Below are 16,657 nucleotides of genomic sequence, written 5' to 3'. Positions count from 1 at the left end.
GGGAACCTAGAGTTTTATTTTTTTTATATGTACTTTGCAAGATTTTCAAGAAAGACAGACAATATACAAACAAATAAGAAAGTAATCCCTCTCAGTCGTCACTTAAGGACCCACCAGAAGCATGTGGTGGTGTATTTATCTTCATAGACCCTCTGAGTGTTTTTTTGTATTATTTTTGTATTTTCAGCGTGCATGTGAGGTCTGGATTTGAAAAAAAAAGGTACCAACCAAGTAACTGCAACCTGACTGGTTCATGGAGGCATTCAAGCACAAGGTGGTAATTCTGGTTTCATCTTTGAGCTTCAACTCAACTCCGCTGTGCAGACTTCTGTTGACTCAAAACACTGAGACAGCTGATATCATCCCCTAAAGAGTCCTTGTAATCTTTCTGTCAACAGTGGGATGGAATTTGGCTCCATAATCAAAAGATAACAAGACAGAGCAAGAACATAGAAGTTAGCCATAGGTGTGATTAGGCTGATGCTCTTCCAAGGCTTATTGGTCCACCACAGACTGGCTGTCCAGAGTGTGTTGTTACACCTCAATATCAAATCAGTGCTGAAGAACTTTGTTTGCTAAAACCACAAAAGGCAGAAGTAAAGAAAACCCCAGAGGGGAGACTGCAGTGACTGTGTAACATAAAGGAACATATAACTGTGCAAATAAAACCAGCAGCAGACAGTAGACAGAGTTACAGAAGGACGCCACTGAGTGTAGATTCACAACTCCCTTTCAAATGGAAAGCCTTGGAGGATGTTTGGTACTTGGTAGTGACCTTGAAGGACCTGAGGGAATGCAATTCCCAGGACAGCAAAGCCATGACTCCCTCCACTCCGCTCCAATTGGCTAGCACTTGCTGCCTTTGTTGGTTGATTGATTAGATTTAGGCAAGAGGAGAGAGATTTCTTAATGTTAGTATTAAATGTCAAGCCAATCAGAATCAGAGTAAGGCAGAGTCAACTGAGTTTTGCGTTTGCTTACAGGCTGCCGGGGAAAGCAAATTTGCTAAGGAGAAACAGCTAGCCAAATGGCTGAAATGTCTTTCCACTGAAAAAAGAAAGTTGTGCCTGCAGTTTTTTGTGATGCATTCAGATGCCTCTCACAAGCATTTAAACTTCTGAAATGTTGGTTGGTTTGATTTATTTAAAAAACCACAGGGAAAAGGCAAGAAAGGCAATTTGGCAAGAAGTGTTCCACCAAATGCAAAAAAAAAAAAAAAAAATCTGAAAATGTGAGAAAAGGGAAAGGTAGAGAGATTATTAAAAAGATATGAAAAAAATGAGGGAAAATGTCAGACAAACTATCACTCTTATGATTATAATTAAATATTTAAATTCTGTAACAAAGAATAAATATGTTTTTTTGCACTTTTTTCAGGTCTTTTTTTTAAACAGTTTTTCTAATTTTGGCTTATTTCGGGGTAAGTTTTTTTCCCCCTTTGCATAATTTCTTGCTAATTTTTTTGGGGTCATTTCATGTTAAGTTGCTCATTGCCCTTTTTCTATGTTTTTGAGTGAAATCAAGCTAATTGCCACAGGTTTCAAAGGGTTCATCAGTGAGCTTTGGAGGTGCTGGCAGGTTTTATTTTGATATTGATATATTGACAGTGCCTCGTCTTTATTTAAAGTGAAGAATTTCCTCGCTCTATTCTTATTTAATGTGCAGACATGGTAGTCTGTTGAATTTTATTTATTGTTCTTGCAAAAAAAAGGTGAACAAGTAAATTTCCCAAAACTTCCCAGTGATTTCTGATTCATTCGTTTTTACCAACTCCAGCATACAAGAAGTGTTTTGTAGTCCAGGTGATCTCCATGTATCTGTATGCAGGAGAACAAACGTAGCTCTTGGACATTAAGTGACCTTTCTGATTATAATTGGTGTGTAATATGAAACTGAATAGCAAAAAGATGTACTGCATATTTGTCTCACATGTTCCCCCTCACCAGTATTGTGACAGCCGAGGCCACACTCTGGGCTGTGGGACAACTCCCAGAGCTGCGCAGACATGAAAGACCAGGAGATGAAGTGAGTTCATGCAACACTGATCAAGATCAGTCACCGCTTGCTTTGTCTGAATAATAAAAAGACTGGCAGCAGCAGGGCAGTAACGGTCTCCACTGATGCTGAAGAAGGCTGAGAGGGAAAGTGGAGGAACACATCTAACACCAGATGCCACAAACATCTCGATGAAAGCGACAAACGGTAAGAAACCTGCTTTATAAAAGGCATGACAAGTGCTGGAAAAGTCACACAGTAAAGTAAAAACAGCCTGAACACTATTAACAAATCTACAGTCTCAATTTTGATTGTATGGTGGCCTTGAGGGTCAAAACAAAAAATAAAGACCCTTGAGACCCTTTGGTTGACACTTGAGACCCACTGACAGCCTCAACTGCAAAATTTTGGGGGTCTCTTGAAAAATCATCATTACATTATTTTTCACGTTATTATAAGGTCTCCGTTCATTGGGTGACGCTGCTCCAAACAGTCCAACACACTTGACCTCACGTAACCCCGCCATACACCTGAGACGTAACCGCGCCATATTGTTAAAGCTCTGGAGTTATTTCACCTCAGCAGAGTTACACTTGGTTAAAAACTGTGGACTCAGTACACCCAGCTATACTACAAGTCGGAGAAAATATGTCTTAAGAGAAAGCTAAATTTATTGCTTGAAAATGTTAGCTTCTCTATGAAAATCTCTACTTGGTATTTCTCGTTATGAGAAAAGCGGAGCTAACATCCAGAACCATGCTAAAGCTAGCGGCGAGGCAGCTAGCTAGCACACCTGCAGGCGAGCTGGGAAGTTCCCTCCCGCCCAGCCACACCCGGCCAGGGTGGCGAAGACGGGACCGAGCCGCATCTCAGCGAGTGAGCACCTGCTGTGCTCCATGTGAGAATTTATACACAGACATAGTAGTATGTCGGGTCCACGTGCGCGTGCTCGCACAAGAAACGCAAATGTGCTGAGTGCATTTGTTGCAGCAGCAGAGCATTGACATGCTGGGTTGTGTATTTGTGCGAGTGGCCTCATTGTTAACCATACTAGCCTTGATTATGTGTGTGCAGAGCATGTATTTGCAGTGGCTATTATCTTGTAAATTGAATCTGTTCGTCATCACACCGGAGCACTTGCCATTGGGTATTTTGCGCACTTGTTATAGTGCTTGGTGTGGACGCCCCTAAACAAGTTTCCATGTGTGTATAATGTATAAAGTTCAGTTTTAGTAAGGCAAATACAATAACTTGACTTTCTGTAAAATGTAAACTGACTGAACTTACTTACGGATTACTCCTATTCACAACAAAAACAATACACTGCCAAAGCTGCACCGCAGGGGATCTATCTGGTTTGTGTCATGAGGAAGAAATCTAGGAATAGAAGGTGACCTAACACATTGAAGGCCCAAAACATCATTTTATACAGAAAATGGATTGTTAGATAAATGTATTCTTGTGTGCCTCAAATTTTGCAACACTGTTGGAAGAAAATAAAGCCCAGTCCTATTTTACACCAGGTGGCAGCAGAGTCGAATCCAGTCTGGTGAACACTTAGAGGATGCTTATGCTGCACTATTCTGTCATTAGTGTTCAATCATATGTAACGCACAAATTTGCTAGTAAATAGTGTCAAATGAAAAGGAGATTGGCAGTCCTCCTACCCATGACAGGTCAAAGTTGAATTCTTGCATGTAGGAACTTTTTGGCATTATCTGCAGAGATGTGACATATTTGCAGTATAGAGCAGTAAAAGTGCATTTCTTATGAAGTGTATTAGTGAAGTTAATATATTAAAATGTCAGTTAACTACATGCCTGGTGGACATTTGTCCCTCTTCATTTTGAAGTGCAGCATAGCTTGGTGCCTTTTATTTCTAAGGCACACGCCAAAATAAGAACACACACCAATTAGTTTAATTATCATCTTCAAGCCAAAAAGCACTGGAAAATCCAACAAAGCATATTCAGTGTTCTTTTGCTAATGAGTTTTTAGGGAGCAAGGCTAAATTTAGAACGAAAATGCATGCTTTGCTTTGCATGCATACTCAGCATTGTAGATTGATGAAACTTAAGTCAGTTTAAATATTGCTTATTATGTTGTTTTCTGTTAAGACCAGTAAAAGATGGCCCCTCCATTTACCCAGTTTGCCTATTTTTTTCTCACAGTTTTTCCGGCAGTCTTTAAAGGCAGCACTGTCCTATCAGCGCCGTGGTCAGGTCGGATGGTTGTTTCCACGTCCCGGGCCATTTCCGGTGAGGTCATCGAAAAGGTGGGCGTCAGTGAGTGGGCGGGGCCGCCGGAGCTCCGGACTAATGCTGGGATTGGCAGGAGGAGAAGAAGGAGAAGGAGTGAAAGTTTGGAGAGAAGGAGGAGAAGCTGCAGCTGACTTTGGGCTTTGCTCTGGACGTACAGTTTGTGCAGCCTGCAGGAGAGCGCGGCCAAAGGAGGAACAAGAAAAGTAAGTTCAGCTTAGAGCCTGAAAACAAGCAAAAGTTAACAGAAGAACAACCAAAGCTGAAGCCTTTGTTATTGAGACTTACTGTGTCTGTGTCATGGTCAGTTTAGGTGCGTTTGAAGTCCTGTAATGTTTCTGTAGGCTTTGCATTGTGCTTGACTTTTAAAGTTTTGCTCTGTCTCTAAAATCTGACATGGGATGAGGGACTTTTTAACCCTTTGAAACCTGAAGGAACATCACTTTTGTTGTGCTGCTTACAGACACTTTTCACAATTATTTAAAGCTTTGAAACAAGCAAACTGACACAAATTCTTTCAGAAAGGTAAAAAAGCCAATGAGCAACTTGGTAAGATATGTTCCACGAATTACAAAAAATGTAGATTTCAAAACAGTTTTGACAATTGCTATTTGTTTAAGTCATAAATAAGCAAACATACCAACTTTTTACTGGTTCGGTGTCTTGAAGGTGAGGGTTTGCTGCTTTTCTCAGTTCTATAGTGTAGGCTAAGTTGGACACATCTTGGGTTTTTGGTTGTTGGTAAGTTAGAATTTCAAGATGTCACCTTAGCACGTTAGGAACCTTTGATAAGCTTTTTCCAGGCTTGTTATTGACTTAACAGTAGTAGGGGATTAAATTGAATCACCATAGTATCCCAGTATTTTGTGCAGCAGTATTGTATGGATACATGAATGGCAGTTATCATTCTTTTATTTTTAATATTGCAGTTATAAATGCAAGATTTGGTAACCTTCTAGAATTATAAAATCGATTGCTATTTGAGTCCACTAGAGATATTTTGCTGCAAGAAAATGATTAAAGGGAGAAACATTATCTTTAAAACCTTATCTAATTAGTTAAAACAGTTGTTGACCATTTTTTTGCTTTGGCAAAGCAATTTACAAAAGAAAAAAATGAGATAAATTACAAATTAAACCACAATATAAGTGATCTATTTTCTCAGCATAACAATATGTGTAAAATCATACTAATGCATCGTGGCAAAAGTGTTGTTATAATATCGTAACATGGTGATTTCCCATCACAACTGAACAGTGGATATTTCAATCTGAAAAATAAGGTGGATCAATTTGAAATTAGCACTAGTTGCAGCCCATGTTACACAATCACAAACAGTATTTTTTAGTGAATGTACAACTACCCATTAGACAATAATCTACTCCTATGAATCGGGCCCTTTGTTTCTCTGGTAGGTCTGTCATAGTGGTAATTGTGCAATTGTCACAGTCCAAACGTTTTTGGTGCATTTCAGTCTCTGCTGTTCTCTCTTCATGTGCTTGCAGAGAATTTCTCCTCAGAGTTCTTCACAAAAGGGCACCAAAAGGCCAGTTGACATTCTTATAAACTGACATTTTGACCTTTTTAGCCGGAGCGTAGACCCCTCCAGCTGCAGGTAGGACACGTGTTTGACTTGCATGAAGGTAAAAGCAGTTTATATGAGACATAAAATCACTTCTGATGAGCTTCTATGATGGCACTAACTTGAAGAAGATTTTAAGAGGGGTTTATCTCTTAAGTATTCAGCTGAAAATACCCAAAATCAGCATGATTTCTTGTCTTTTGTCAGTGTTTCTCAAACAAAAGGGAGCAGAGGTTTCAGATTTCGAAGGTTCTGGTTCAGTGAGGTTCTTGACATATTGTTTTGTGCTCAATGCAAAGACGAGCCAGCAGATCCTGGATGTGTTCCTCTGTTTGATTGCATGTTGTTCAGTGGCTGCAGCTTCCTCTTTTTATCTCAGAACTCTTGTTTTGGAGAAATCCTGAAAGAGATCATTTGTTTTCGGAGCTTTAACCCTTTGGAATCTGAATTGACATCAGTTTTGTTGATGCCTTTCACGAGCAGTTAAACCTCTGGGCACCTGAGAATATTGGTTTAATATCTTCACTGTAAACAGGCAATGAGCAACTTGAAAAAAAAACTTAAAAAACAATATAAAAAATAGTAAAAGGTGACAAAAAACTGTCTTGAAAGTGATCTCTGAGGTAATTATTAGATTTGATCAAAAAACAGTGAAAACATGTCAAGAAAACTATATTCATAATTCTTATAATTGTGTATCTAAAAAGATGTACTTTTTGAAATTATTATGTTTAACACTTAAGGTATTTTTTCCATTTATTTTCTTTACTTTTTTAAAAAAAATTCAGGTAGCTGCTCATTGTCTTCTTGCCTTATTTTTTTGAAGAAATGAAGGCAAATTTGTTAAGGTTTCAGAAGGTTAAAGGAGATATATTCGGAAACAAGAAGGTCTGGAAACAAAGCCAGTTCTATAAGCATTACCTTAATTGAACCTAAGATTTATGGCCATGCTGTCAATGTGTTTTCAATGACAACACGGCTGTTTGGACTGACACATTGTAAGCAGACCCCGAGGCTGCGGGCTTCATTCCATCTGCTCATTCTGTAATGTGTGTGCTGTTTCTAGCTTGTGTAAGCACTGCCACGTTACAATGAGGAAAGTAGAAACCCCGCAGTTGAAGGATCGTCTGACTTCTGCCAGATGTTTTTACAAAAAAACTTGAAATTTGGAACTTTTAACATTTAATGCGTTGGTGAAAAACAGCTGTTGATGAGTCTGTGGAGGATGTCCGTTGTGTGCATATTTTTTGAATCGTGTTTTGCCCAAGATTGGTTACATCACATTGTGACTTTGGGATCTATTCTTTGTCTTTAACGGTAGGTAGAGGAATTGGTGTAGCCATATATCTGTTTTCCTGTGGGAGTCTGATGTTACATCACTGTGCAGGTGTCTGATTCAGAGTTGAGTCCAGCTGTTCTCCGAACTGGACATTCTGAACTTGAAGAGAACTCTTAATCATCTCCGGACACAAATAATCGAATAAATATGTAACTGTTTCACATAAATTAATAATCAGCTACTTAAAATGATATACTGATATATCACAACAATGATTAAAGCCATAGCAAGTTATGAAAATGTGTCCATTTGCAGTTTCAAAGACCTGCAAGGCTGTCTGGCTCCCTTGCGAAAACTCAAACGTGCAGTTTCCTAAAAATGTATTAAAAAACATGTTTGATAAATGTCTCTAATTGACTTAAAAAAGATGTGACCAGAAATATTCTGTCTCAAAACTAAAAACAGTTTTTGCAAACAACCATAAAGTTGCCTCCAGGTGTCAGTGAAAGAGTCTGTGAACATGTATTGACATATCATCAACTTATTTGCATAAACGTGGAAACAGTTAAATGGATTTTTACACAAAAACAAAGCAACATTAGCATTTATTTAGTGTTGTCCTATATTTTCTCTCTCTTTAGCTTTGTCGTGATCTCTGCTAACTAGGGCAAATTTCAGGCTGTGGAGCTTCTGTTCATCAACTAGTTGCTAACTTTGTCCTGTTTGGTTCGGGAAGCATACAGTGGGCTTAAAAGCAGCTGTCTGATGCTGCTGGAAATGATGTTGAAGAGGGCAGAAAGAGGGAACCAAAACACTAAATTAGTGGGCTCTTAAACCAAAACAATGAGCTGAAAGACGCTAAAACATTAAGTGGAACTGCAGAGTCTGGTAATAATTCTCTGGGAGTTTGTCACTATGAGTGCCTACTTTAATATTACACATAGTTATTTGATTTGTTGTTTTTATGGAAATAGTGATTAGTACAGCTTTAAAGGGATACTGCTGGGGGGGGGTCAAAAACAAAATTTATTTTAGCGACCTAAAAAAGCTCCACCTTAAAAATCTATCAGTTGAAGTGTACACTCTGTTAAGAATAATATTACTTCTTTACTGTGCGTCAGCCAGCAATTTCAGATGGAGAAATTAAGCCATTATATCGCTCTTGTTAAAGCCAGACTCCATTAAAAAAAGTTTAACATTGCTGTGCACGCTAGCAGCTGGTCTTCAGCTGCCTTTATCATTTAGTTTGTGGTTTTTTACGGCTTGGGCGTTTTAAATGTTTAGTTTTCAATCATTAAAGTCACACAATAACACAGACTAACTAACAGATTAAAGCTGCAGTAGACCAGCAGACCAGCAGTGAGCTTAAAATGACTGTTTTTGTCCATGGTGTGTGGTGGCTTTGACAAGAGTATAGAAGGGGACCTGACTCTCCACTGGAGCATGCTTTCTGCAGCAAAGTTAGGTGGTGAAAATATTCTCAAAAAAGTGTACACCTAAACAGATTGTGATTTCTTTTTTTAGGTGGCTAAAATACATTTTGTTGCCAGCCCCCATCCACAGCAATACATTGCTTAGCTTCCGTGTCAGACTCCTGCCTGCTTCTCTAAACTTTGGGTGTTTCGACTGACATCTACTGTATGTAATACACTCACTATGGATAAGTGCCTCATACAACCCCAATTCAGAAGGTCTGAACTATCCCTTTAATATTCTAAGTGGATCAACATCACTGATTGTGAGCTTTTTAAAGGGATACGCGAGCAATTAAGACCTGCACATTCATTAATTTTGGGACTCATTAGAGACAGATTAAAAAACAGAATGGTCAAAATCAATGCAGTAGAGATACAGCAATTGACTGTGTTTTTTGTTCCACACTTCCTGCCTGGTAAATGACTGACATAGATCCAACATTTACTTACAGTGACTATAGGACTGAGGGAACAGTCATTATGTGTAATCTCATTCACTTTTCCTGTAGAAATTAATGGATTGGGAATGCTGTTAGTCTCCTATAGGGGTGGGCCAGTGATGAAACCCACGTGTCACAGTGGTTTATCAATGATCTCTGTGACCACTCTCAAACCGCATGTTCCCAATTTGTAACACAGGCTTTGTAGTCTCCAAATCCAAATTGAGATTACCCTGATGGTATTATTTGGGATTTTCAGACTGTAAAATTAACGTTCCCTTCTATACCTGTTCTTGTATGTTATTCCTCTCTTATTAACACACTGTAAAATCTGAAAAGTTGATCTTACTTAAAATAATCTTGATTGAACTGATTGCCTCATAAAAGAAAGTAAATATAATTATAAATCTTAATTTATGTTTACTTAACATGTGAGTGTTAAATTTACTTAAAATTTAGTTATATTTACTTAATTTTGTTAAGTTGTTGTGACAAGTGGAATGGCCTTGTTCTTTCTAAGTGTTAGCAACTTCAGTAAATCAAGTTAGTCTGTTTTAACTTGATCATCACAAAGAGGATTTTGCCAATGATGAGGTTGGAACTGCAGATTTTGTATTGTTAACATGTTTAAGAAAATGCAAATATCAATAACTATTATGCAACCGGCAGAATACAGATATATTGCTCAGTATGCTTAATTAATGCAAAATTAATTACATATAACTTAATTTTAAGTAGACTTAGCAATTATATATAAAAAATTATTAAATTAAGATTAATAGTTATATTTACTTACTTTTTTTTCAGAGTAATAGGTTCCCTACATTTTTTTTTAAGTAAAATCAACTTGTCAGATTTTATAGTGCATCAAGTACCATTATAAAGAACTATCTGAATTTAAACAAATGTTTTCTCTATTTTCAGTTCCATACAAGATGCGGCCCACCCAGCATTTGCCCTGCTGCACTGTCATTCTGTTAGTGCTTTTAGAGCTGGCCCTCGCCCAGTACGAACATCTTGGCTACCCACCAGGCTACCCCGAGCCGGAGCAGGAGCAGTACACCGCCCCGCAGCTGTCACCAGACACACCCAGGATTCAGCTCCGACTGGCGGGAGATAAGAGGAAACACAACGAGGGGCGCGTGGAAGTTTTCTACAACAACGAATGGGGCACCGTCTGTGATGACGACTTTAATATCCACGCTGCTCAGGTGGTGTGCAGGGAGCTGGGCTACCTGGAAGCCATCTCGTGGTCACCATCGTCGAAATATGGGAAAGGACAAGGTAAGTAAAGCAATGCTGCATAAGTTAGGGGTCGACAGATTATCGGCCTGGCTGATTAACAGGGCCGATATTTGGCATTTTGCTGATTATCTTCATCTGTGTTTTATTTTAATGATCGCCGATCGCCTACAAAAAAAAAGGTGCTGAGAGCTTGCTGTATATGTTGTTGAACATTTTAGTTTTAATTATACAGTTGGTAAAGGCATTTTAACATAGTTTTGTGTTAGAGTTTGTTATATTCCCAATTCTAAATATTGACAAAAAGATTTTCTTTTTTTTTAAGATTTTTTTTTGGCAGTTTTGCCTTTATTAGATAGGACAGGAGATTACTAGCTTGAGAGGGGGAGAGCGAAGGGATGACATGCAGCAAAGGGCTGCAAGCTGGAATCAAACCCACGGCTGCTGCAGCAAGGACACTGCCCTCATATATGGGGCGCCTGCTTTATCCACTGAGTCACCCAACACCCCAAGATTTTCATTTTTATTGTGAATGCACATCAGTTGCATATATCATTCATCTGTCTCATTAACCACTAATAATCTCTATCGGTATAGGCCCTTTTAAACCAATATCAGTCTACCCATAGCATCAGTGTTTTCATCTTGTCAGGGTGGAAACACATTTATTTTGGGCACTTTAACAGATATTACACAGTAAATGTGGATAGTATTTCAATTTTTAACGTAAGGCCAACAATGCATGACCTTTTTAAATGTATGACTTATTTGGACTATTATTCATTGGATACATATTCATTATATATGCATCACAATTTTTAGAGAAGTCATTTTAGCCTTCAGAAGAAATCTGTTTCTCCTTTGTTTCCACTACTAAAGGGAAAATTCCTCCTCATAGAGGCACTGATGAATATCTCTTTTGTCTCTTCAGGACCCATCTGGTTCGACAATCTTCACTGCACTGGCAAAGAAAAGACCTTGGCCCTGTGTCCTTCCAATGGAATCGGTGTTTCAGACTGCAAACACAGTGAAGATGTAGGCGTAGTGTGCAGTGACAAGAGGATCCCAGGATTTAAGTTCATCAACACCCTGCCCAACCATGTGGAGGTAAACGAGCAGAAATCCCACACACTCTATTAAACACGTTTTTGGCTAAAGGCTTTGTAGACCTTTTTTTGACTTGAGCTGTTTTTTTCTTTGACATCTTTTTTACTGTCTGGCCAAAGGACATTTGTTTGCTGACACCTTGTGAGCTTGCATGCTGACAGCTGGGTTTTATGATCTGTTTTGCTTCTAGTATTTTGTTGTATAAACACCTTAAATCTTAAAAACTCTGTTCAGATGTCGAGTAGGTAACATTACTGCCTTCATCTATCTGTTAAAGTAATGGGGTGTTGTCGTTCAGACATTGGTGTCTGTAACTGTGCATTAATCTTAGTTATGGCACATGACAGGGCCGTTATGGAAAGAGTCACAATGCTGGGACTATATTTGGCACCTGGTGTGCAGGAGGGAGCAGTGGCACAGCTGGAGAGCAGTGGAATCACTGCTATTCATCAAGAAAGTTTTCTCTCACAAGCTGTTATCAGTGATGGATTTTAGAACTTATTTTGCTGTTGAAGCCTTCATTAATAAGCAATGTGAGGACAAGAAACTGCACCGATTGCAATTTCCTTGTCCGATTTCAATTTTTAAAAAGTCTGGTGCTGTAGTCACAAACATTCTGAGAACACTCTCAGTAGGAGTGATTTAGGGAAATTCTCAGAGCAACTCTGAACAAGGGAGGGACAGAAACTTTGAACTTAGTGAGGAGGTGTGGTTGACCCCGTTGACACATGACACATTTTTTTAACAGGTGTGATCGGTTGTCACAGTCATGCTCTGTTGTGAGCTTGTAATCGATAACGTAAATACGCCGATTTACTTAACGTGTGTCGACCTGTCGCAAGGAGGATGTAAGGTCCGTTTCACAAACCGTGTGGCTTCAGGTCATGAGAGTGTGAGCAGCGCTGAGCGCGTGGTTTGTTATTTCGGCGCCCATGATATCAAATAAGAGCGTGCACACTGCTCCCCTGAGCAGCGCCTGTCAGGCGTGTCTGAGCTGCGTGTCAGCTGCAGCACGTTTAGAGAAACAGAAGCTTGCCGTTTTTTTATGCATGATGCACGTTTGTCAGCAGAAATAGACAGTGAAATTATATTTTAATTATTATATTGACTCTATGCCACTTTTTCTCTGTCACCGAGTTGAGGAGAGTGCAAAGATGTCTATTTTACTACAACTTCCATGCTTCCCTTTCAAAACAAAAACCCTCTGACAGTGTCTCTGTGGACAGAATCCCATCAGTTGCTGATACAATGCATTTTATTCTGAAACATTTACAGGACGGGGTAGTCAGCTGTGCAGGAGTTTGCACAGTTTGATAAATAAGTGGAATGTTTTGCTTATAAATATGAAAATACAGCACTCATATCAGCAGGCAGCAATGCAGAAGCCACGCTGCAAAAACAAGCTAATTTTACTGTAAGATGTTTGGTTGGTCTGCTGTAACAAAGAGTAACTGTTTTGTTAAGTGAATGTGAATGAAAGTATGTGAATTTTACATTGTTTTATTTATTTTGCTGTTGGATTGCTAAATGTAGATGCACTACATTCCTTTTACTTGAGTGGAGCAAGCTCTTGCATTAATTTTATTTTGGAGAGACTTTATATCAGACTGTAAAACACAGATTACCAGGTAAGACTGGGCTATTTTTTGTTGGGGAACAATGCCCTGCAGTGTATACTCTGCAATGATTGAAGATGATTGAATAAAATATTAAAATGTAAATGACAAGTTTTAAGATGTTATTTTCAGTAAATGTGTTGTTATATTAATCTGGTAATAAATAAATAATAGCTAGATCAATGAAAAAAAAAGATAGATAAATCCCTTAATTGAAAAAATAATCGATAGATTAATCACTAAAAAAATAATCGTTAGGTGCGGCCCTAATTGTAACTTTTCTTAAAGTCACTGAAAAGCTGAAATAGTAAAACTCCATGTTATGAAAGATGAATGTCTCTTTAGGCATCCACAAAAATCTCAGTGAAAATAGATGTTCATAAGTATTAGAAAACCTAGCTCAAAAACAACTGATTTGTCTTCCCAAATCATTTCTCAGAATTGTGGGGCTGAGATCACATCATGTTAGATGGACTGCTCCTTTCAATCTAGTAATGTTACCATTTCATTGTCTTTTTAATCTTAGTGATTATCTTGCATTTGGTTAGAAAGCTAACTTACAAACCATATAGACCACCAAAATCTGTGTTTTTATTTAACTACACTTCCTGGAATATGGTGCTACCTGTTCTAGTGTTTTCCAATCACTCAGCTATATGAAATGGTTAGCATACGCCATTAGTCTTCTGTTTATCTTTACAACTTAGCTAAAACTATAGAGTGCTGCAGGAATGAGACCTAAAACCCAGAAATGAGTCAGCAGTTTAGCACTTCCTTTTCCCTCGTCTCTCAATCAGTAGGTTTTTGGTTAGATACCTGAAAAAAAAGGTCTGTGTTTAACAGTGAATTTTGCCGATTTTATGCATTAAAAAAAGTGTCAAAATGAGATGACAGAAAGTTAATACACCGAACATTTGCTTTACAGCCTTATTGTGAAAGGGATGTTAAGTAATGCGACCAGCCTAACATTAACTTTTTACCTCTGGCTATTTGATTTAGGCTTCAAAAATCCTAAAAGTAGTAGGCAACTGCTATTACGTTTGAGGGAAATTTATTACGTTTGTGGGATTATTACATTAAAACTGAATATTTGTATTACATTTGTGATTTATCACATTTGTGGGCTGTAATTACATCTGCGGGTGTTACACCCCACTTGGCGTGTGACATGAACCATCATGTGGGGTGTTCATGTATATTTGAACGGCAGAGGATCGGCTATAACCGACAGTGATAACTGATAACTGAGACTGCCAGTCATCAGTCATGGAAGATCAAGCTGAAAATCATCTGATTCTGATCACTGATTTATGCATCTAATGCTTTCTCCTCTCTCATTTTCTCATTCGTAATGTTTGTGAGAATTGTGTCTGTAACAGACAGATTAAAAAAGAATGGGCAAAATTATTTTAAAAAAGTAGCTTTGACTGAGATATCCTGATTTCAAGTCCCCGGTATAGATCTAGTTGTGAACTGCATCCTACATTTCCCATGATACAGCTAACTAGTGGCTTCTTTTCAAACCTCTCTTGCATGGATAAAGCCCACATCTCTCTAATTCTGACATCTCTAGAGTTTTTCTTTCAGACTTGACAAAGCTCTTCCAGAGTCCCAGAAAACACAATCTAATCCTTTTCACAGGGTTAGCAGTACTGCTAATGTCCCTTTGAATAATAAATCTTCTCTGCATTTGGCTGGAAGCAGCTCTGTACACTTGAAGTCAATAACCCGTACTGCCTCTGTGTTAATAACTGTCCTGTCTCAATAGCCTGCAGTGAAAGCGTGTCAGCGAAAGTGAAGTTAAACTGGTAATTGTTAGGTGTTGCACTCATAACTGTCAGAGCTGTCTGTCCGGCCCCTGCTCCGCTGAGCATCGCTTGCTGGGCCGGCCAGTAAGCTTTAGCCTAATTGCCACCAAAAGCAGAATGTTATCTTTCTGCTCACTGTGCAGGCCTCATGAATCCACATTCCAATGTTATGAGCAAACCAAAGCTAACACTCTGCCTCTCTGTCTGACCCACTCCTCTGCCTCTTTGGAGAGTTTAGAAACTAATATAGCATTTTCCATAATGCCCCTCAGAACATGTGGACAACTCAGCAGAGCTTTTCTTCTCTTTTCCAAAAGCAACTGTCAGGATTTAGGCGTTGTAATGGTTGGCTTAAATTGAAGAATGATTCATCGAGTCCCTAAGCTGTCAAATACACTCCCTCTGATTTAAGAGTTTGTTTAACAGGTTATAACGATATTTCCATAATAACAATGGATCAAATAACAATGAGAAGACAGTGGAAGAGATCAGGTACTGATGAACCTACAGCAGTGTTTCTCAACAAGGAGACCGGAAACCCCCAGAGATCCCTGAGAGAGTTCCAGGGAGTCCCCAGGAAAACAGGGGAATAGTTTATTTTCACTATTTAAATGATGACAGAAGTGAGCCCAAAAGTGATTTTTCTGATCTTAGGTTTCGCTTCCGTCACGGTTCAACTGTAGTTGACCACTATAAAATTCTGGTCTTAATCATTTATAACAACAAAAATCTTTTCAGATGGAGATTCCTGTAGCAGAATCTTATCAAATGGGGTCCATGACCTAATGTGTATCAATTTAGGGGTCCTTGACAATGATCACCTGAATCTGCAGCTCCTCTCAGCTTTGTTGAGCTGTCCAGTCCACAAACCTCCTGCATACAGCGTAGTGGAGCATTTTGCAGTCAACTGTTTGCTTACATATGTACTATATCAACTTAAAAAGGGATAATATGCAACTGTGTTGTTTACAACTTGCCACAATATCGCATTCATCTTGGGTGTTATTTATTTGTTAGCAGCTAGGCTAATTTATGCAAAGGGAATGTCCTTGGCTTATGCTACTAATTTTAGCATGTTTTATTTTCTGGGGAAAAGTATCTAGTAAAAGTATATTGTTTTGTCAATTAACTTTGTGAGTTAAAATGGAGCCAAATGTTGTACTTTTTGTTTTAATGTCACTGTTAAGCCATGTTTTATGCGTGTGTTGGGTGCATCAGTTAAATCAGTCAATCTGTAAAGAACTTAACAGAAGCTTAACAGTGTAGAAATCTTAACACCAACTAGAATTTTAAATGTGTAATTGAAGAGCGAGGCAGACTCACCAACCAAATTAGCGTGTGCACACAGGGCTTTTTAGACTTGATTAAACCCACTAAATATGAGCGATTGGCTGTATTCCCACTGCCACTGAACTCACCGCTGGAGAGCGAGTCGGCCTTTCTGTTAGCTTGTGTGTTGTCTTGTTTGGTGTGTCCATGCGACGTCATGGAGAGGCAGGAGAGCAGGTAAACAATAGACGGCAGCAGAATCAGAGGTCTTTGAAAACTTTTCAGTGGTTTTATCTCTTACTTATTAAGTTCACCTTTCAAACTGCTCGGGAAGAGACAGACAGTAATTAGTGACGGCGCGTTATGCATCTCGCCAGTTAAGGAGCTGAAATTACCGCGTTTAACCGCCTGTTATGTTCCCATCAATGCTGATCAGAGCCGGAGGCAATAAAAACCCATATCTACTGCAGAGTCATTTGACACAGGTGTGAATGCTGATCATACGTGATTCCCATTGCATTAAAAAGCCAGATGTTAGCAGAGGTCAGCAGGTTTTTTGTGCCGTGGGAATGAGGCTTCAAAGACT

General features: G+C 38.8%; 1 protein-coding gene across 2 annotated transcripts in view; it reads left to right on the top strand.

Annotated features, from left to right (window-relative positions):
- The first annotated feature begins 88 nt into the window (after positions 1-88).
- Positions 89-16,657, top strand: part of loxl2b (lysyl oxidase-like 2b) — a 60,470-nt gene continuing 43,901 nt past the window's right edge. The window contains exons 1-4 of one of the 2 annotated variants that reach the window (XM_042488476.2): positions 89-2,202; positions 4,167-4,459; positions 9,954-10,313; positions 11,203-11,378. In XM_042488476.2, coding sequence (XP_042344410.1) covers positions 9,965-10,313; positions 11,203-11,378 — 525 coding nt within the window. In that variant the 5' untranslated portion in view covers positions 89-2,202; positions 4,167-4,459; positions 9,954-9,964. Of the gene's footprint in view, positions 2,203-4,166; positions 4,460-6,081; positions 7,153-9,953; positions 10,314-11,202; positions 11,379-16,657 lie in introns of those variants that run through there. The other variant, XM_088077175.1, reaches the window with a different exon arrangement.

This window comes from Plectropomus leopardus, chromosome 4 (genome assembly GCF_026936395.1).
Source record: "Plectropomus leopardus strain MGB_pleo_1.0 chromosome 4, ASM2693639v1, whole genome shotgun sequence".
NCBI classification, from domain to species: Eukaryota; Metazoa; Chordata; class Actinopteri; order Perciformes; family Serranidae; genus Plectropomus; species Plectropomus leopardus.
The sequence above is the reverse complement of the archived record's forward strand: the minus strand, read 5'-3'. Positions and strand labels throughout refer to the sequence as shown.